This window comes from Watersipora subatra, chromosome 11 (genome assembly GCF_963576615.1).
Source record: "Watersipora subatra chromosome 11, tzWatSuba1.1, whole genome shotgun sequence".
Classification (NCBI taxonomy): Eukaryota; Metazoa; Bryozoa; class Gymnolaemata; order Cheilostomatida; family Watersiporidae; genus Watersipora; species Watersipora subatra.
Genome location: NC_088718.1, coordinates 11,015,534 through 11,039,633, shown reverse-complemented (window position 1 = coordinate 11,039,633; position 24,100 = coordinate 11,015,534). Strand labels below are relative to the sequence as shown.

General features: G+C 38.5%; 1 protein-coding gene across 11 annotated transcripts in view; it reads right to left on the bottom strand.

The window, feature by feature from the left end:
• Positions 1–24,100, bottom strand: part of LOC137408890 (synaptotagmin-like protein 4) — a 59,082-nt gene that overhangs the window by 32,107 nt on the left and 2,875 nt on the right. For 8 of the 11 annotated variants that reach the window (XM_068095501.1, XM_068095500.1, XM_068095503.1 and 5 more), the window contains exons 3-9: positions 11,751–11,975; positions 10,234–10,367; positions 8,298–8,362; positions 5,054–5,267; positions 4,239–4,317; positions 1,222–1,322; positions 69–101 (exon numbers count right to left, since the gene is read on the bottom strand). In XM_068095501.1, the coding sequence (XP_067951602.1) occupies positions 69–101; positions 1,222–1,322; positions 4,239–4,317; positions 5,054–5,267; positions 8,298–8,362; positions 10,234–10,367; positions 11,751–11,975 (851 nt within the window). The remainder of the gene's footprint in view (positions 1–68; positions 102–1,221; positions 1,323–4,238; positions 4,318–5,053; positions 5,268–8,297; positions 8,363–10,233; positions 10,368–11,750; positions 11,976–24,100) is intronic. The other 3 variants (XM_068095505.1, XM_068095508.1, XM_068095510.1) reach the window with 1 other exon arrangement.

Below are 24,100 nucleotides of genomic sequence, written 5' to 3'. Positions count from 1 at the left end.
AGTGCTAAAGTTATGCGAAGCGCTGCTACCCGCCACCCCAAAAGCACCCAAAGCGTAACTAAGGCTACCTAGACCACTATCGGTAGTCATGTCGTCAGAATCTGTCAAAAAGAAAGAGCAGCAAATACAGTGGGGCCAACACCGAAAAATCTTCTCCCCCAACATTGACCGAACAGCACCCCACATGCGAAATGAAAACATGCTGACAGAACAACGAACAGGAAATAAAATTATTTATAGTACGTAAATAGAACAAAAATTCTAAGAGCAAACAAAAACACTACCCAATGATAGTTATTTAGGAGAACACCTGTATTTTGGGGTCAAAAGGTCACACATGGGTCAAATTTAAGAGAAATTGATAAAACCATTTTGGCTGGGAGTTGAGATGGATGCAATTACTTATTCCAAGCAATCTCCTATTACACTTACAGCTGTGTTCTCTTACACCGATAATAGCATAATAGGACATCTCCATGATATTATACACTGGCAGGAGTTATCCTCCCACTACATGCTCACTAACCAAGTTTCAGTGTGTAAGAAAGAGCATGACAATACAAGGAAAGCTTTCATTCTCAGCGAGTTGGAGAAGGTGAAAGGGGATGCTAGAAAGGAGAAAGCTGGGAAGAGGAAAAGTACGAGCCATGTACAATGTTCATCTAAAAACACACAAAGTTGGTGTTTATTGGTAATTAGTCAGGAGAGAGTCATCCCATGGCGACGTCCCCCCTCGATTAGTCTTTTAATCCACCCCTGTCCACAAATTGACACATTTTGTGAAAAGAATCATTTAAAAACAATCATATATGAATTGTTGCGCAACACTTATATCCTTATCAGAGCCAAAATTTTCACTATCTTCAGCTTTGCAAAAGTATGGGTCAGTTGCCAACAAAATGAACTTGGAATATATCTTACAGCCAATTTCAAATATGATAAATATTTGATTTCACATTTCAAGGAAATTCAATGTGAAGAATTAGCCCCATCGCGCCCGAGAGACCTACTTGTGTAAGAAATAATACCAATGGCGTGGACAAAATATAAGAACAAGTGGACAGCGTTGGTATCATGTGAATTTTAAACAGACCCTTCGAAGAAACACCGTGGTACCAGTTTCATAGCATCTACCAAGTATGTCTTAGCTTAGATTGCGGTTTATGAAAAAAAGAGTTGGTTTGAGAGATGGACGAGAGGAGATAAGTCCAGCAGGCTTACCTAAGGAATCGCTTCCATCGCTGATTGAAGAGGCACCACGTAGTTCCGCCTGTGCCTGCTGTATGGCTGCGAACTCCCGCTGCTCGGTGTTAGTCCCCGGCCTACGTTAACAGACAGTTGACATAAGTAACACATCGACTAACTACTGCCTATCGTTGTCAAACGAACTGCTGTCAATATCACACTAGTCAAATGAACGGCTGTCGATATCCCACTAGTCAAATGAACTGCTGTCGATAACACACTAGTCAAATGAACGGCTGTCGATATAACACTAGTCAAATGAACTGCTGTCGATAACACACTAGTAAAATGAACAGCTGTCGATAACACACTAGTCAAACGAACAGCTGTCGATACCGCACTAGTCAAACGAACAGCTGTCGATATCACACTAGTCGAATGAACGGCTGTTGATACCGCACTAGTCAAACGAACAGCTGTCGATATCACACTAGTCAAATGAACGGCTGTCGATATCACACTAGTCAAATGAACTGCTGTCGATAACACACTAGTCAAATGAACGGCTGTCGATATCACACTAGTCAAATGAACAACTGTCGATATCACACTAGTCAAATGAACAGCTGTCGATAACACACTAGTCAAACGAACAGCTGTCGATACCGCACTAGTCAAACGAACAGCTGTCGATATCACACTAGTCAAACTAAATGCTGTCGATATCACACTAGTCAAACGAACAGCTGTCGATATCACACTAGTCAAACTAAATGCTGTCGATATCACACTAGTCAAATGAACTGCTGTTGATATCACACTAGTCAAATGAACTGCTGTCGATATCACACTAGTCAAATGAACAGCTGTCGATAACACACTAGTCAAACGAACAGCTGTCAATAACACACTAGTCAAACGAACAGCTGTCGATAACACATTAGTCAAACGAACAACTGTCGATAATACACTAGTCAAACGAACAGCTGTCAATAACACACTAGTCAAACTAAATGCTGCCGGTATCACATTAGTCAAACGAACTGCTGTTGGTAACACATTAGTCAAACGAACTGCTGTCGATAACACACTAGTAAAATGAACTGCTGTCGATAACACACTAGTCAAATGAACTGCTGTCGATAACACACTAGTAAAATGAACTGCTGTCGATAACACACTAATCAAATGAACTGCTGTCGATAATACACTAGTCAACCGAACAGCTGTCGATATCACACTAGTATAATGAACAGCTGTCGATATAACACTAGTCAAACGAACTGCTGTCGATATCACACTAGTCAAATGAACTGCTGTCGATAACACACTAGTCAAATGAACTGCTGTCGATAACACACTAGTCAAATGAACAGCTGTCGATATCACACTAGTCAAATGAACTGCAGTCGATAACACACTAGTCAAACAAACTGCTGTCGATAGCACACTAGTCAAACGAATTGCTGTCGATTACATACAAGTTACACTACAGTTAAGTCACTCCAACATTTGCTATGTTAAAACCATCAAACGTGATAGAGCAAATATACCCATAACAATAAACTGATGCATTCTACAGCACAACAGACCTGTTCTAACTTTTTAAATATAATACTGTAGGTAATTGGCTAGTATTAAAATGAATAGATTACAAAAAAGCTAAATGTAAAAACTAAAATATACGTAAAAACTTAAACCAATAGAAAAATCAACAAAAAGAGAATTTTATTATTCCGTTATCGTTACGTTATGTATATATGTAGTTTCAGAGATGAACATGGTAATAAAAATATGAACTTACTCTAATGTCATACGAGTAAAGTTTTAACTAACTTACCTTAGAAACTTATTGTTCATTTTATATTTTTTATGTTTTAGTTTTTATGAGTTATTTTTCAAAGTTGACTTTACACGAGGTAGTTTGAAAGCATCCATAAATTGAGTCATCACTACATATATAAGCCATCATTTAGGGTACCAAAGGCTGGGAAGAGGCATCGAGCTTACGCTCAAGTGTCCATACAGGCCAAGCTCACTTACCAATGTTTACATCACGATGTTTCATACCCGCTGGCTGTTTCCTAATAACACCGACTCTAGCGATACATTAGTCATGAAACTCCCTGGGCCCTAGACCTATCGTTTTTACGACTGGTTAAAACCGAAAAACAGTGCTCAGCAATAGCGAAACTAGTCAATGATACATGAGCAATGCAGAAACATTTCAAACAGACTTAGACCTAGTACTATTGCACATATCTAACACGTTGTAGTCATGGTAATATGGAATCTGGTTGTAGAATATTAAAAACATATTAACCCTTCTAAACGAATTTTTAAGTTTGAAAACAGCATTGAAAAAATTAAATAGGCTAAACAAACAGACTTAAACTATGTTGATATTATTATATAGAACAGATAATTGTAATTGACTAGCACACTAGTAGATGCACTTGACATAGAAAATCATTAATACAATGAGACTACGATAGCCACTACCAAAAGTTTGAATAATGTTGCGAAAAATATCAATTGCGAAAGCTGCTAGCATCGTGCTCGCTCGCTAATAATTTGTTTAGCTACCTAATTAAACGCATTTCATTGACGACTTTGGTGTGCATGCACAGCTCTGAAAATTTTGTGAATTTCGGTCGAATAATTCTGTGTTTTTCGTTCATTTCGTGGTTCCGGTCAGAACCAACGAAAAAATCATTACGTGTGGCCGTACCTTAAGGAGACCAGGTGATAACACTTATTTGTAAACAATAGTGAAATGACATGCGTGTTGGATCAAGTCGATTGTCACACAGCACCAATATCTCATAAATCATGCAAATATCAATTGATTAAAATCGCCATATTGTTATCATCTACAGTAACATCGACTCATGCTAATATTTTCCAAAAAAATTTTAGATTTGAAAATTTTGTGTTGATTGATGCAAGACAAATGTTTGTGTTGGTAGCAGCTAGGCAAACGTTTATATTAGCGGATGCTAAGCAAATCTTTACGTAAACAGTTGCTAGGCAACATCAAAACAACTGATCACCTCTTAGTGCCATCCAAATCATCCTTGGATGATCCTGTTCGTGAGTTGGCATGTGACGTATCTGACTGCTCAGGTTCACCTACAAGAACAGCCGAGTACTAGAATAGAACATCAATAATTTGCCAGCACAACTTAATAGATACAGCGTGTTTGCCATCTCTTTTGATGATGATAACGCGACATATACCGTAGCAAATTTCAAAAAAACTTCCACCTCAATGCTGAAATCAAAAAACACACCAATCATAGATGTATAGTAAACGTATGCTGTTGTTGGAGGCAAGCAAATCTAATGGTTTGACCAAGGAACTTTTACACATCTCTGTGAGTTTTATTGAGACATCCTCTTATAAACGTCAATTTGATTCATATTTCGTTTTAATAATGGAGTGGGCCAAAAATTAGTCATTCAAGTAACTAGCTAAACGCAAATGTGTTGCATCTGTGTGTGGCCTGTTTAGTCACATCACAAATACAGATTGCCCTGGCATTATGGCTCATTGAATAGTCCATAGAGAGGCATATAACTAACATGCTCCGCTAGTCCTTCATTAAATAAACCTTTTAATAAAACAAAAGGTCATATTTGACAGAGTTTTATGGGTCAGTCAGCTGACCAATAGTGTAGCATTTCTTGCAGCATTTCCTAAACACAATAGTAGACGATTACAATCTGTGTGCAAAAAAGAGAGAAGGCTTTGATGAAAATGCAAAGCACAACGAAATGATCTTACAGGACATTCAAAAAGCACTTCTGTTAAAACAGGCATTCAAACGAAACTCACCTGCAGGAAACGTGTCACCCCAAAGCCTACCTTCCTCAGAAGATGTGTTGGAAAGCTTTCTTAAAAGCTGCTTCTGTCGAGATTTGACCTCCTCACTCTCTTCCTCCGAGCTGCTGCCGCCGCTACTGCTGCTTGAATTGCGCAAACCCTTGCTTCTCACTCGTCGTACGACTCTGCTGTCGGCAGCATGAACATAGGTCGGCGACTCATTCCCTGAGCGCGGTTTGGATTTATTATTAGCCCCCTGCAGCACATAGCCCTAGATTACCCATGTTACTAGCCATAGGTGGTACTGCTCTCCCCCGACTATTCTCTCCAATGCCTGACGCCCGATGAAAAATTAAGGAATATTTGACTATAGCAGAGTAGAGAAATGTGGGGATGCGTATGGAGAGTACCGACAAGAACTGTAGTAAGGAACTACGCAAGGTCTACTAGAATTGAGCATACTTGAGTTTAGATTCACGCAGTTGAAATATTCAAAGAAACATTGGAAAAGTTCTACCTCCAGCTTTTGAGAGCTGTTGAACATAGTCTAGCAGCGCAGTCATGTCTAGTAATCAGAAACATCACCATTACACAGAGCTAGAAGAAATAGTACATGGTAGTTGTGGTAACAATGTATGATTGATTTAAACTTGTAATGTTTTAACTTTGAGAACTGAAAAAACTTTTTATTCTATACAGATTTTGCAAACTGTAATTTATATGCTGTATTTGTAGAAACTATTTGAAGGTTTTTGTTAGAATACTACACTATGCACCTACTACACTATACACTACTACACTATACGCTTACTACACTATACACCTACTACACTATACACCTACTACGCTATACGCTTACTACACTGTACACCTACTACACTCTACGCTTACTACACTATACACCTACTACACTATACACCTACTACGCTATACGCTTACTACACTATACACCTACTACACTATACACCTACTACGCTATACGCTTACTACACTGTACGCTTACTACACTATACACTACTACACTATACACCTACTACGCTATACGCTTACTACACTGTACACCTACTACACTATACACCTACTACACTATACACCTACTACACTATACACCTACTACACTCTACGCTTACTACACTATACACCTACTACACTATACACCTACTACGCTATACGCTTACTACACTGTACACCTACTACACTATACACCTACTACACTATACACCTACTACACTATACACCTACTACACTCTACGCTTACTACACTATACACCTACTACACTATACACCTACTACGCTATACGCTTACTACACTGTACACCTACTACACTATACACCTACTACACTATACACCTACTACACTATACACCTACTACACTCTACGCTTACTACACTATACACCTACTACACTATACACCTACTACGCTATACGCTTACTACACTATACACCTACTACACTATACACCTACTACGCTATACGCTTACTACACTGTACGCTTACTACACTATACACTACTACACTATACACCTACTACGCTATACGCTTACTACACTGTACACCTACTACACTATACACCTACTACACTATACACCTACTACACTATACACCTACTACACTCTACGCTTACTACACTATACACCTACTACACTATACACCTACTACGCTATACGCTTACTACACTATACACCTACTACACTATACACCTACTACGCTATACGCTTACTACACTGTACACCTACTACACTATACACCTACTACACTGTACACCTACCACACTATACACCTACTACATTATACGCCTACTACACTATACACTACTACAGTATACACTACTACACTATACACCTACTACACTATACACCTACTACACTCTACGCTTACTACACTATACACCTACTACACTATACACCTACTACGCTATACGCTTACTACACTATACACCTACTACACTATACACCTACTACGCTATACGCTTACTACACTGTACACCTACTACACTATACACCTACTACACTGTACACCTACCACACTATACACCTACCACACTATACGCCTACTACACTATACACTACTACAGTATACACTACTACACTATACACCTACTACACTATACGCCTACTACACTATACCCCACACCTATTAGTAACAACAAGTAACGTTTTCCTTATTGGAAACAACTAAAGCAAACTCCCAGAAGCATAACTAAGAGAGAGCGTGTAAAACCAGCAGTTGTTTTCCCAATCGCAGTGTTGTGCTAGAGAGAATAGACAACTCCTAAGAATAAATAAACATTGCTGTGAATAGTGTTTGTAATACAGTACATGATTGCGCTTGAAGACTGGCCAGCTCACTGGATATATAGTAGTAGTGACAGGTGACAGCTCACTGGCTAGATAGTAGGAGTGACAGGTGACAACTCACTGGGTAGATAGTAGGAGTGACAGCTCACTGGCTAAATAGTAAGAGTGACAGCTCACTGGCTAGATAGTAGGAGTGACAGCTCACTGGCTAGATAGTAGCAGTGACAGCTGACAGCTCACTGGCTAGATAGCAGTAGTGACAGCTCACTGGCTAGATAGTAAAAGTGACAGCTGATAGCTCACTGGCTAGATAGTAAAAGTGTCAGCTGACAGCTCACTGGCTAGATAGTAAAAGTGACAGCTGACAGCTCACTGGCTAGATAGTGAGAGTGACAGCTCACTGGCTAGATAGTAGTAGTGACAGCTGACAGCTCGCTGGATAGATAGTAGCAGTGACAGCTCACTGGATAGATAGTAGTAGTGACAGCTCACTGGCTAGATAGTAGGAGTGACAGGTGACAACTCACTGGGTAGATAGTAGGAGTGACAGCTCACTGGCTAAATAGTAAGAGTGACAGCTCACTGGCTAGATAGTAGGAGTGACAGCTCACTGGCTAGATAGTAGCAGTGACAGCTGACAGCTCACTGGCTAGATAGCAGTAGTGACAGCTCACTGGCTAGATAGTAAAAGTGACAGCTGATAGCTCACTGGCTAGATAGTAAAAGTGTCAGCTGACAGCTCACTGGCTAGATAGTAAAAGTGACAGCTGACAGCTCACTGGCTAGATAGTGAGAGTGACAGCTCACTGGCTAGATAGTAGTAGTGACAGCTGACAGCTCACTGGCTAGATAGTAGCAGTGACAGCTGACATATCACTGGCTAGATAGTAGTAGTGACAGCTCCCTGGCTAGATAGTAGGAGTGGCAACTGACAGCTCACTGGCTATATAGGAGTGACAGCTGATAAATAAATAAACAAAGCACTCACTGGAGGAGACGCATCCTCGTCGAACGGATTACTCCTCCCTGTGAGGTTTTTAAGTCTATCCTGGTCTACAGAGAGATGACATCATATAAACCCATTGATACATGGAGAATTGATATTACATGGTAACATGAAAGTTAACAATAAATGGTGACACTGATATACAAAACCTTAGTATTGTGTGATCACTGATATGCAAAATTTAATATCACATGGTCATGCTGTTATCTGCAAGTTAACCTGGAGACACCGATAGATGGAGATTTACGGTCATATGATCACACTGGTATATAGTAAATTGATATTAAAATTAATAAACTAATAATATATATACAATATTCTATGAATATACATAATAATACATAATAGTAATATTAATCAACATTAATATCACACTACTATACAAAGTTTAATATTACCTGGCTAAGCTGTTATATGGATGTAAACATGACTTGGTGATACTGATATATGTAGATTTAGTACTGCGTGATCACAATCCGATATATAGAGTCAATATTATATAGTCACACTGATTTATTAAGGGTGTATATTATATGGTAGTACAAATACATTAAGTGTTTATAATGTGCAACCACACTAATATACAGAGAGTAAGTAAAATGATTAGATGATAGAAGGAAGGCTATCATTGCATGACCACACTAATAGACATAATACTTTAACATCACATAACATTTAACCTCGCATAGACAGGGTTAAATCTACTTGTCTATGCTGATACTCAGTATAAGATCAAATCAAAGGTTAGGTTTGCCAGCTCATGCGAACAGCAAACTTTATTTATGAGAGGAGATAACTCTTGAATGGACATTATGACGAATCGTACAGGTTTTCGGAAGCCACTGCCAAAGAAAAATATATGACAATATGACAGTTAAACTTTGACCTTTGAAGCCTAACCTTGTATATACAAGCGGGTCCCCTGACCCTAGACTGCATTAGCAACTTTCCAACGAGTGTAAAAGCACTTAAGAGAGCACAACTCCTTTTAAACTAAATATTCTGAAGCTCTACGCTTGTACAACTCCATGAAAGAAACATAAATCACATAGAGTCAATAGTCCTCATTTCACACTCTCTCAAGAAAGTCATGTTTTAGAAGTAACTGCAAAACCATCACTATAGCAGTATACCAGAACTGGTGCATGTTTAGAGTAAAGAGTGTAAATTTATTACGAATAAAACAACAAATAGTTTTGGTGTAAAAGTTCTCCTTGATGACGATAAGAGGTTTTCTAGCTTTGTCTATTTGTGAGCTTTTATATCAAACCTTCAATCCATGTGCCATTAGAAAATAATACCCTGCCAGCAGGCATTTGTCATTTCTTGGTTAGTTTGAAATGCTCTCAGTATTTCGATAACTAGTCGTCCAATCGATTTGAAACTCGAAATAATACGGAAAACGTATCACACGCAAGTCGGCTAAAATTTTATAGCCTTGCGTATGATCCGATGAAAACCCGACAACCTGCGCTTTTTCGCGCTCAGACTTCAGATGTGTTAGAAAATAGATTCAAAGCTATGATGAACTCACGCTCCTACATCACATGAAAGCAAAGCTATGATTAACTCACGCTCCTACATCACATGAAAGCAAAGCTATGATTAACTCACGCTCCTACATCACATGAAAGCAAAGCTATGATTAACTCACGCTCCTACATCACATGAAAGCAAAGCTATGATTAACTCACGCTCCTACATCACATGAAAGCAAAGCTATGATGAACTCACGCTCCTACATCACATGAAAGCAAAGCTATGATTAACTCACGCTCCTACATCACATGAAAGCAAAGCTATGATTAACTCACGCTCCTACATCACATGAAAGCAAAGCTATGATGAACTCACGCTCCTACATCACATGAAAGCAAAGGAGCTAACAATCAGCATAAAAGTGTTCATATTTTCCTACCTTCTTCTGTTAGATGTCTCGAGCGTCTGATGGAGGAACGCACTACATCGCTGCCATGGAGAGCGTTGATGTCATATTTGTGTCGCTCTTCTACCTTGGAGTAAAACCAATCACCAGCCACCGCCGGCAGAAGTCTATAAGAGAAACAAAATTCATATAGAAGACTATATAAAAGATGACAGAACTACAAGTTGAGAGGAAGTATTATGTGGCAGCCATATTTTCCCATTTGAATTTAGAATATCAGAAATAAGACCCTAGGCTGCCTTCAGGTCAGCAACGGAATGTCATTTCCGACCTTTTTGTTGTTAGCACAGAAAGGTACATAAAATAATCAATTCATTTAATGAGCCAATTCAACTAGGAGATTGACACCGGCTGAGAGGTACTTTCAGGCTTTATTCCAAATTAGACTGCTATGAAAACGTGCCCAAGTTCCATATTATTATTATTAAACATGATAAAGCAGTAGAGTCAAGGCTAGACTTGAGCCACTTTAACAAGTGTGAAGTGTGAAGCCACTTTAACATGCCGTGTAAAATTAAACTTTAAAATTAAAATTAAACATACAGTGTAAAATTTTAATGAATGTGTGTCTCAACAGATGAGGTAATTTCCAACATACCGCATTCAGAATTTTTCTTTTTCTATCGTTTCTCAAAAAATTGTCAATCAGTCCATATTTACACAATTTTCCTTCACATATTCTGGTTTTACGGAGTTCGAATACTATTAAACAGCCCTTTACCCTTATTTTTTTCGTTTTAAAATCATGGATTCCAAGAAGTCTAATGTGAGTAGTAGTAGTAGTAATAATACAAAAAAAACATATCTATAAACATAGAATAATACCCTGCCCAGGTATTAAATAATACCTTTATTAAGTTAATTTAATAGTAAATAAGGTATTTACTGTTGTTTCAGCTATAAAAGTCTGGTCTTTCAGTCGCGATTACAGTCGACAACTAGGCTACCTAATACACCGATGAGCCACTGTTAACGCATAACTGCCACGAACAGCTTTCATTGTTTATTCATAGGTGAATCAGACACGCTGATTCCGATTTTGTACTCAAAATAAAGATTGGTCCACTAAATTTCAAAAGTTATTTTTGTTTTTGAAGGTTTTTTTACAGCGATTCAATATCGGTGTCGCAATCGACACAACAAGCCCCGCCCATAAATATGTGACGTAACCTAGCTTTTTAGGGATGGAAGTTGGGGATGTTTAGTCCGATCGAGAATTATAGAGATGAGTGTCTTAAAACCCATGATTCTCTAAATTCAGCCTTAAAATAATCTGTCTTTTCTGAAAGGTAGATAAGGTATAAATTAACATTGCTCGTAGCTTGTTACATGATGTTTAAATAGGCTGAATGCCAAGAATGAGCTCAAAAAAGCGTGGTTTTATCACAAGCTAGCGTCGTTATCGTGCAATTTTGAGCTCATTTTGAGATCATCGTTGTAACAACGGTTTAACATCCTCAAGAAGCAAATACCGACCATAAGATACACACCTCTGTTTATAGCAAAGGCTGCAGAGCCAGGCAAATGTAGACGAGTTTCCAATGTTCACTCGACAATTCATGCAGATTCGGTGCTTGCATTTCACACAAACTTCCCCCTTTTTAAACAATATCCCGAATTCCTGCTGGCAGCGGATACATTGACGGTTTTTCTGCTGGGAGCCGACCCTGAGTGCAGACTGCTGCCTCAGTTGAGATATCTCATTCTTCAGATCACTAAAAATGTAAATAATCCCATCTATTGAATACAGAGAAACTAGGAGCCATGTTAAAATCTCTCATGAAGTAACATCTTTGCTGTAGCAGTAATCTTATAGCAAGATCTGACAAGCTACCATATATACGTATATATAAAATGACTTATAAAAGGCGTTTCAGTTCCCTATGCGAGTATAACCCTATATAGTTCACATTGAAACATTGATCATTGACTGGGCTTGCGCATCAGTATGTACACAAAAATATACACTTGGGAGTTATCTTATGAATATAAAAGTATAAATTTGGAGTTGTCTTCTACATGCCAGAAATAGCTATCACTAGCAACACTTTAAGGAACTACCAACCCCTTGTGCAAATGAAATGCCACTCGTATATAGAAATCAAAGGCATTTATTGATTCGAAAGTTGCATAATTTGGAGTTGTGCTCTCCTAATAAAAGCAGAAACAGGCATTTGGTATACAAGTGGAGACAATTACAGTATAGTTCAATTTAACTAGCATTAATACAATCTTAAAAAAGAACAACTAACAACATCTTTCCATTTACATGGCAGCTTTAAAGCTGCAGTTAAATCATCAAACCAAACAAAAGCGGAAACACATGAAATTGTCAGCCCTTGGAGTTAAGTTTTTACCAAGAAATCTAACCAAACCTTGAGTTCTACCTGATCGCATGTTTGCATCACCATATATTATGCTAACAGAGGGAAGGTAGTAACCGAATGATAAGGCTCAGGTATTTAACAAATTCAACAAGTACTAAGTTCACTCGTCTATCATTTCATAGTTGGCTCCATCATGGCTCTACCCGAGGTACTAACTTCACGTAGTATGATTAGATTGGCCGTCTACCCTGCTAAATATTTTGAGCTAGAAGAGTTGCTAATCTGTAATGAATCGGGTCCTCTTACACCCAAATGTTCCCCTTCTGACCATTTCTACTGACTTAGAGAAGCAAAGAACAGCCACCACAAGCTAATACACACTAAATGACAGTATGTTCGTATTAAAGATGGACTTATACGAAACTTTAGTAGATTTTATCAGAGAGTATCAGTATTTTTCTATCATTTGCGATTGTTTTGATGTTTGAGGTGATCAGACTACCAGAATATTTCAAGAAACTTCATTGTGGTTAAAATGCTTATATTCAAGCTAAAGTGTGATTATGGCGTCTATAATTGCAAAAAGATCAACAGAACAAAGACACGTAACGCTGCAACTTGAATACTATAGCTGATATCAATAGCGAGAGAGACTGGCAGCCTCGCAACTAGTGACATCATTTCAGCATGTAATTTTCTTTTTATCGTTTCAACCACGATCAAGTTTCGTCGATTTTAATCTTAAAACAGTCAGATTACATTAAAAACAATCACAAATGATAGAAACATACTGAAAGCTTTTGATAGTCTACTGAAATGTCATGCAAGTTCATCTTTAGGCTGGTGCACGCTGTATTCAAGTATGTCAGCATTAATCCTGCAATGCTTCCGTGATCGTCTGTTCACACAATCACAAACCCATCTGCGTTTACATCGACAAATAGTTTGCGACACAGCGATCTCATTACACACTACAGTCGCGAAACCATAAAATGCTAGTCCCGCAGCAACTATCATGAAGGGAAGTATAGATCATACAATTCGCAACAGCCAATCACCATAGCCGAAGTGGTGAGTATTGCACATGCACAGACAATCGTTAATATACGACAAAAATCGGGAAATTTTGACATCGGCGATGTTTTTCGACATGTCTGCTTTGCCTCGGCGATAACATCGGTGCACATAGTTGACAAATCAAGTGGAGGGGATTAACCCCTGACATAGTATGAAACATCCTTTAGACTCCTGCTGACTACTAATACCTCTGCTGTAGTTAAGAAAAAATCTCTTGCCCAGCCTTCAGCTTGTCTAAAGGGAACTTTGATCTTCACGCTTTTTAGCAGTTTTGTAAAGCTCACGTGCCATGTTTCATCTATAACCATGATTGAATGCATTGGTTTCCAGCTGTCAGAAGAACTGGTGAATGTAGGCAGTTATGCTACCAATTATTAGGATAGAGAATGAAGCATGCCAGACAAGTGACTTGCTTAAAGTTTAGGAGGTAAGCACCACTGATAGATGTTTTAACCCTTTCACTGCCATATGCGCATTTTTGCAAATGTCCCAGCAATTGCGTAGTAGCTTAATTTCATTATTCGTTGACAACATAACCAACGATCTTTAGGGCTTTTATGGTATTGACAGTGTTGTCCGAAGATTTCTCTATAAAATTAGCCTAAATTAACGAAGCATTTTCAAATTTTTGTTTGGGAATTTCCAACTTGAAAACAAACATTTTTTCTTTCTGACATTCGAGCTATTTGGTGTTATTCTAGCTTCCGTAAAGACCTCCCGAGTTAGAAAATAGATAATTTCTTATGTTGAGGACGGCATAGACGATTCATATTCAGATTTTGGTACACAGATAACACAGGATTACACAGATAATTAAAGTAGCAGCGCTGACTCTAATGGTGATGATAGAAATAGTTTTGTAAGAGTAAGGAACATTGTAGAGGAACGGTTTAGCTTCATAGCAATCGTAGCTTCACATAGCTTTATCAATGCGCAAAGTATAGATACATTGAATTTTTTGGATAGCAGTGTTTGTTAACATGTTGGCAAAATAAAAGACACGTACATAACAAAAATAGTCTAGATAGAGCTTGAAGTTAAAAACATCGTTTACATATCATGAAGCAAAATTGGCGATTTTCAGTAAAATGGCTGGCAGTAGGCCGATAGCTAAATTTGTACATGGATGGCAGTGAAAGGATTAATTAGTGGCTAGGAGACAGGCCAGCTGGTGCACTCCCAAGGTTTCCTCCGAACAGCGGCTCATTGCAGCAAATATTGCCTTTTATTTTATCATAGGTGTGTGTACAGGTGAATAACCGGGCACATACAGCAAATTCTTCACTACTATTCGCATGCTGATTGGCTCCCTTTAACCCTTTGGCTGGGAAAACGACAAAAATGTCATTTATCGGTTGCGTGGGGAAACAACATTTATGTCGCTTTCGGTAGACGTTTATAAAGTTGTCACCTAGTAACACCAAACAAAGGATATGAACGCTAGTAAGTTTTTAATATCACCAACAAGATATTAGTCGATGAATTACAATATAAAATGATTATTTGAGAGGCATCGCTTTGTGCTAAAAACTAAAGAAATCGCGACTACTTGGAAAAAAATGGAAGTTGGAAAAACCGGTCAACATCGGCTCGACTTTCAAAACGGTAAAATAAAAATTTATTTGATCCTGCGATTGTTAGTGATCTATGTCTGATCAGTATAAAAATAATTCACATGATAGAAGTGATGCAAACGCGTAAAACTTTGAATATACAGAGATGATCGTTATTGTAGCTCGCACGGCTACGCTGTGGCGTTGGACTCTACTGAAAGGAGTCCAAGCATTTCATACAGGAAAAATTGTACATAGTTGCAGCTTTTTTGTAGTAGTACATATGTAAATGAATGTTCATGTACAAAAGATTTTGTTAAAAGAAATAAATTTTAGTTTGAGCTATGCATGTTCATAAAATACCGATTTTATTAAATTTTCAAAAATAAATTACACGCCTTTCAGGTGTTTTGGCAGGGCTTTAACCTAGCCAAAGGGTTAACCAATGAACTGTGGGCTACTAAAATGTCAAACCCCAACATATGAAGCTGAGTCATCCTAAAATCATCTCCAAATGTTAAGCGTGAGTGTTGGAGGATATGTCTCTATAAGAGTACACAATCATTCATCTAAAACGTACCGCGACCCAAAAACCTTTAATAATCCTTTAATAACCCTTAATACTACACAGCATCAAAATAAATACATTATATAAAACTTCTCAAAACAATAAATTAATGAAATAGTAATCAATAAAAAGTGGGTTTGGTTGTTAGCCTTAGAAACAAGCGTATGAAAATATGGCTTCGGTAATGGATAGGTTCAAGGGTAGAGGTAGATAACTTACCTAACTTCCTGTGGGTACAACTTAAACTATATTAGCTTATACAATTTTATCATTTTTATATTTTTGAGATTTTTTTCCCAAGCTTCAAAACCCTCGTAAAACTGTCGTGTTTTAAAAAACTCGAATAACATATATTGGAGATTACTTGGAACGTAGAATCGAATATTTGCTAGCATGTTTCTCCGTATGTTGGAACATTGGACTGTAATATAAAGTGAATTAAAGCACTTCCTATATTATCCAATCCAGCTCAACAGCAGCTAGTAAGAGTTGTCCAGCTATGGACAGAATCCTTACACTGAATTCAAGAACTATACAGTGTATGATAGAACCTAACACTTTTAAACGTATGACACCGTAGAGTTGTAGAGGCACGCAGGTTGCAAATTCCATAGAGTTCCAAATTCCTTGCTTTCTCAGCACAGGCGCTATTACGAAACTATAGGATATTGTAAGTAAATTATGATCCATGACGCCATGTAGATGGACCCGTGGCATAGTTTGAGGAGGATATAATGCTGCTACCAGCATGTCTCTGAAACCACGTCTTACTCTAAATTCTATCAAAATATTTGCTAAGCTACGTAAAGTCTATAGGATGTCAAGCAGTTCCGTCTGAGACAGTCATGAAAGGTGGTTGATAAGGATTCGAGAGTTCTCTTTTATCTCATTTGACAAACCCTAATAATTAATTTTTAACCAATCATATCAGGTAAAGAATGTGCCAACTGGTGGATCAATGGCCGAGCGGGTAATTAAAACAATCATGAGCCACAAATAAATATCAATTGAGTTACGAAAAACCTCTAATTGAATGCCACCTCTAATTGAATGCCACCTCTATTTGACCGCCACTATAGCAAAAGAGTTGCAAAAATAGAGCCACGGCGTTCAATTAGAGGTTTTTCAGTATATGAATAAAATAGCACCATGCTTATTGTAAATGCTAAAGGCTGAACATACTGTATCCCGGCATGTAGGGGGCTTTCATCTTGATGATTATTCACCAACTATATACACCATTGATACATGACGTCGCTGAAGCAACGTAGATAGGGTCAAGAAAAATTGTAGCTGTCAAATCTTCCTGATATTTCACCATGCATCACGACAGTCTGTGAAATGTGCATCACTTCGACGATGGTGATTGGCTGTCATGGATTGCTTGATATATAGTCCCTTACCCGATAGTCGCTGCGGGACTGGTATTTCATCCCTTCGGCGACCGAATTGAATATTGAGAACACTGTGCCGCAGAATATTCACTAGTGTGAACGCGGATGGGTTTGCGGTAGCGTAAACCAGCCTTGAAGGTCGCTAATAATCGCATAAACATTTTCGCTCGCTATGCCGTTTCAAAAATGCTGACCTTCACTTGTACAGAGCATTTCGGGAAGGTTTTTCCTGCCAATCTTGGCGAAATTTTAACAGCGCTGAAGTCTTGCGTTGACCGTCGGCAACTACCGGCGGTACTCGACGTGTAGGTTCACATTTCACAGCTGATAGCTCTGCGGTGCTGTCGCTAGTACTTGCGGCGTATATGGGAACCAGGCTTCATGTGAACAGAAGCCGCCGAGCCTAGCTTTGCAAGTGTTTTGCTGCGCAAGACTACCACCAGCATCCCGCAGGCAGCTGATATGGGAACAGGCTGTACAGGCTTTAGCTAGTGGATTTCAGCTGTTTCCATGATGCGGATCGGCTCAAATTTGTGCATCATGCGTGTCATGGAAACAGTGACTATGACAAGATGTTCCTTTACATTCTTTAATCTACAGCTGTAATTAGTCAGGAATCCACGGGTTTCTGATAAAATCTGGGCTGGACAAAATAGGTTACGCTGCGACCTTATCCGGTACTTGGAACAAGATCTTGGAACAAGATCCCCTTCTCAAAGGCCTCATATCTAGACTACATCAATGATTAGGTATTTGAGGCCTTGACAAATTCTATATCAACCACAATGACATTAAAAAACTTGATTTCTACCAAGAAATGGATGCAGAGTAGCAAACATTATTCAACCTTAATATCATCTACTACGTCTGTAAAATGAACAATTCATACTACATATTTTAGCCATTAACCCAACACCCAACCTTTCAATAAAATTGAGCAAATTAATCGGAAAACATAGTCTCAAATGATTCCCTGCCAGGTAGGACAGAATGCAGCTGGTCTTTTGATAATCTGTGTTTAAGTAGGCCTACTTATCTAGTCTGGTAAAAGCTCAACTCATGCTGCCTGTTGGCATTTACAAACGGTTTATATCAATTGAACATGCAATGCAAAAATAACAAAAAAAATGCTATTTTTGTTTTTAAAATTAATACATTCAATTTGTCTGTGATAACGATGTTTATAATCTTCATATCATTAAAAATCTAAGAATTGTGTTTGAATTGCCAAACAGAAAATTAAATCACAGTTGACTCAATTTTATAACCTTTAATGATAGGCTAAGGCTGGTAGAATGCAACTGATTAAACAAAAAGTTGATCAATGCTTTGAGCACCTGTTTATGGCTATCATGGGCTGTTGGAGTGTCATGCGACGGTTTACTAAATGATACCCAGAATGTTTATCAAAGCCTGATTTCCACAAATATAGCCTGTTTTTAACGATCGACAATTTACTATAAAAACTCTTGGAGCAATGCTGTTGTCATAGAAGGTCCTTCCAAATTACATATTTACACATGTACGCACACGCAACAAATTTTAATCATGTATCCTGCATATATATCAAAGAATTGCAAGTTTTTCTGCTTTGACTGGGTACACAATATTCGCAGTATTGGAGTTTGGTAGACATCTTTGACAGTGAGTAAATAGAAGCATTCCGATGCATCCTTTACCGGTGTCATCCAGAATTTTGTTAAATCGTCAATAATAAATTACAATAACTGACAGATATTAGTATAACTAATGCATTTGGTAGATATTAACAATGTTTTTATTGGATTCATGTGTGAAATATCCCCTAGTTGATAGGACAATTATCATATCAATCCGATACCTTTGAAAACACGCATGTAGGGATAACTCAAAGCTTATATAACCTCAACACATCAAGCACATGTAGTAACATTCATTCCTGTAGTAATCATTCATCAAAACAAAATGTTTTGATGAATGATAAAACAAGAAAATACACGGAGAAATAAACGACGGTTTGTAGGGGCCCTGACACAACACGGGCTCCTAAAATTCTTATTTTGACGTTCAGTATCGATTTAGTATAGATCGGATTAAAAAGCCGATCCTCTGAAGAGAACATAGATAAGCTTGACACGCTACAAAGATCCAAAAGAGTGGCCATAGACTGTGGTCTATAACTACTGACGTATAAACAATGGGTTGGGGTTGAATTACCTTTGGCGGTGACAGGAATCATATGACATCCAACAATGAATTACTGTATTTTCCGGACTATTAACCGCACCCCTATATAAGCCGCATCTGCTCTATTTAAAAAAAACAATAATAAAACAATACATAGGCCGTACCTTTTGTATAGGCGGCACAACTCGTAACAGTGATTTTTAACACGGCAGCAACTGAGCTGGTTAATACGGAACAGTGCCACAGGCATTGTTCCGTATTAACCACCGCTTTTTTACCCAGTGCTTAACGAAACAGTACCGTCAGGCAATGTTCCGTTTTTTCTTTCACTGCAAGTAGCCGCTAACCGGAGACTCCGGTTAGCGCGCCCCTGGCGGTGAAAGAAAAACCACAGAATAGCCCGCAGCCTCTAAATAAGCGGCTTGGCTCAAAACATCTGAAAAAAGTAGCGGCTAATAGTCCAAAAAGTACGGTACTCTCTGCAACTGTACATGACTCCACTAGTCGTGGTTCTAAATTTTCGACAAAACTCAGATGTCTCAAGTCAAGATCATAGAGCCATTGTTTATACAACAGAGCTTTTAAAACACGCACAACCTCTGCTTGCCGTAAGTTAAGCAGACATCATACTCAATCTCCAAGGGTTACACACAAATATCCATATTTTACAAGATGGAGGTTATGAATTTCGGTCATGAATACTTGTCGACTAAGTGCGAGCTATCAAGCCAAGGTGTTCCGCTTTGCTTCCTGCACTCAGCCGACTGCTGGCATCAGAAACATTCCGAGAGGTCAGTGAATCGTAACATAAATTCCGCCGGAGTCTGATTATAAAAGATCACATGAGCCGGCCTGACATTTGGTTATTGCGAATCAGAATCCTCTAGTTATTATGTCCAGTGTCGAGGCATAGTGACCAATGTATTAGCATAGCAACTAGCAAAACCTTGATGGCTTATGTAATTTGAATCATCGGTTAATTTAGCGTGAAAAATCACAAGACAAGATGAAGGGGATTCAGAGAGCTAGCGCTGCACAGATTTCAATGAACGTACGTTCATCGTACCATTATAAGCAGGCACTACTTCAAGGCACGAAAGCTCATCAAGGGGTAATGCTTTCACGCATCCTTTGCTACACAGGACATAAATAAACTTGCTTGACTATAATATAATAACATCTCGCTACATCGCGGATCAGCCTTCACAACTTCAGTACTTTCCGGGGTAAAAAGTATTCATTAGAAAAATAAAAACTGAAATACATAAATCTCTCTCATAGTCTGGCTCAGTGAGATCCCTCCCCAAACATCATTGTGATAGTAGTCTCAGGGGTTCGCTGTTTCTTGAAACATTTTGCAAAAATGCAAAGTGCTTGTGACACACTTCATCATGCCTCTTAAATGCTCTGGACCCTTAAAACCGTCTAATAAACCTCAGAAAAAGGAAAATTTTACTATTAATAAAAAAGTAATTTTATCAGTTATGAGTTTATTAATTTCCATTTCGTGGACTCTTGCTTTTTGCAGAGGCGAGTGAGTCCCGATTAACTTCGAAAAGAGAGGGATTATTTGCTCGACATCCATTGCTGTAAAGAATAAAACATGGAGGATTAAAGATCTTATCAAATCAACTCACAAAATATCGCGATCCATGATCAAATACCAGGATCGCTCGTCTAACAGCTTTTTGACAGTTCGACTCTCACACAACACAAATTTTTTCTAGCCTCCATCCATGGCTCTGAACAGACGACCAGAAAAGCTGGTACAAATATGACAACAAATGCCGAGTTGTTCCTAATAATTACTACAAACCCTGTCGATACCATAGCATACCATTGAGCTGGCCAATAATCTCTCATGCTGTTTACATACACTTGTCAACCAGCTACGTGTGTTACAATCAGTCAATTGTGATATCACTTATTAGTTATTAAGCTGGGTGGTTCTAGGATATGCTGCCATAATAAAATCACGGTTTCGCAACTCCAACATATGTCTAAGGCACACTCGCCCTTATTAAACAAAAAGGACCTTGTTGTGAGTCATTCGAGAAGTAATCTCTCATGCTAAATACAGGCTACACAATCTATATATATTAACTTCAGTGTTTGTCTGGAGTTTGTGGGTCCAGCTATATCGATTAAGTTTTAGAAACGAGATATCCACTTTGCAAAGGATTTGAACTCCAAACCTCCAGTCCTGAAGACAGGAGTGATATCCATTAGACTATGCATCCAACTGGTACTACTATGAATAATTGTGCACATAGCTATGCACCTGCCAATCTTTAACGCCAATTGGTTGAAATAGAACGCTCACTGCTGCAGCTAGCACGCTTTAAGATCTTGTTAGCGTGAGAGATCATGAAGCAATCTTTTTTTCTAGCACTGGCTTCGGAGAGATGAAAATGGCTCTTGTTATAGTAAAGATTTAGACTAGCTCAAGTTCCTTAAATTCATAGGGTAAAGAAACTTAGCCAATTGAAAATAAATGTTCTATGCAAAGGTTTTGTTATTACCCGTGCAGCGCCGAGCATTCGGCTACTATTTTCATAAAATTCGCTTTCACTCTCTTAGAGTAAGTTTTCTCTATGGAATGCCGCCATGTTGGTTAAATTAGTATATTTTGAAGATTTGCTAGTGATTTAATGACGAGTCATAGCTGACCACATAAAAATCATATGCTGACTTAGTATTTACAAATATGTAATACGGGATCGTTGTTTCAAGCAACTGATATTAATAGTAGAACTAGCAAAGCGGTAGTCCAGCATTACGAGGGTCGATTTACAAACAGTGCAATGCTTCAACCTCTGGTTTATTGTCAAAATTTAAAACCCAATTTTGCATTCGATGTTTTTCATTCAACAAATTCTATTGCTCCTGCATCATCGCTTCATAATTTCATAGAAAAGGAATGAGAATAAAGCAGATCTTTGCATAACAAAATTTTAGACCCAATCCTCAGGAACATTCTACCAGTTTACATGAGAGAAAGAAATGTAAGATTTGAAAGCAACCTGCTATGTTACAAAACGATAATGTTTCAAAAACCAAAAATTGCCATGTACCATCGTTAGGTGACCCTGTTCAGTGGCGAGCTGAATTAATGCAAGCAAGAGTGTGTTATAAGAAAGGCAACTTTCTAGAATGTTCCTAGAAAAAGGCTTGCCCTCAAAAGGGTCGTATCACTGGTGGGCCGCGCCATATTACAAAAGTAATGGGGCCACTGCTCTTCGTTTTACAAGGAAGCTTTGTCAATGATCACATGGGATTATCAGCCGCATATGAAACAGAACTTCCACTTGCCAAAAGATAAATATAAAATATATAAATGGCAGCGTAGCACAATTACAATAAAAACAAGCTAAAGTGTATCCCCCTATAAGTAAAATACTTCCCGGCCACAACAGACTGGCCTATATTTTATTCCTAACTCGTTTCTGATAAAATCTTTCTAATCAACTAGTTGGTGTGGATCCAAACATGGTTGGATCATATCTCCCAACCCTGTCTTTGTAGCAACATTACGCCATTTCCAGATAGCAATAGTATAATGACACCTGGGTACGCAAGGGCCGAAGTGATACGTTGGGTGACAAGCAGATCATGCTTCTATAGGGTGCTATAATAGTAGAGCGATATTTGTGCAACGCCTTATCGCGCCTTTATATCTTTAGGATGTCAAGGACAAATAAAGCTATGGGGCGACAGGAAAGCAAGACCTACGCGCACGCACATGTGCGACGCTGTTAGTCGTTACGGCTGTTTCTATGGCACAAAGATGGGGCATTATACAGGTATTTCACCTCCAAACAGCGACACTGAATCACGACAGAATGAGAGTGACGTGGTTGTTTCTATGATGACATTGCAGCGCCATGTGGGTGTGTCACTACATTTACATGTATGGGAACTTAGTACATGCCTTTGACAAGGAAAAATGCAACAAGCTTACAAATATTTTGAGACAATCGATATAGCCCTAATTGTGAAGACGACTATAGGCCGAACATGAATGACTCCAGGGCAAAGACTGGTTTAGTCCAGTTGAGCAGAACAGAAGGATGTTACAAATGGACACGAGTATTGATCCTTTTGTTAACGCGAAACATTGGCCACGGCCCTCAAACTGAAAGAAGCTAAACTCACAGAGCTACATCATTGTTTGCCACAAGTAGGAAAACTGAAGTAGTCCATCATCGGTTCAGGAATTCCGGAGTCGTTCCAGATCATGCACAGCTCATCCATTGAAATACCGCAAACAGAATGAACATATGACAAATGTGCAAAGAGATTGATTGCTGGAAAGTGATCCCCAATTTTCTAAACTTTTGGACTAAATTCTTAACCAATGTATCTTTCAATTACTTGAGAATGTAGCATGAAGGTGAAGCCATTACTCCAAACTTATCGATGTGTTAACTACATCTACTAGCAAGGCTCAAACACTGTCTTTCCAAGCTTCGAATGGGTTCAGAGTTGCTTCCACTTCAAATCATAGATACAGTAAAATCCAACTCGTTCGCTTTTTTATGTGAGAAGGCTTCGCTGTAAAAAAGCAAATCTACTTCACAAGTTTTTTTTAAGGATACATCATAAATCTTGGAAAGATTCATATAACAGTACCGTGGAAGTTCATCGCCAGCCTGCAATTCCCTACCCATTCGAAGCATGGAAACCCAGTGAATAACTAGGAATACTATGAGCCCTTTCCACGGCACAAAAAGAGGCATATTAGCTGATATTTAT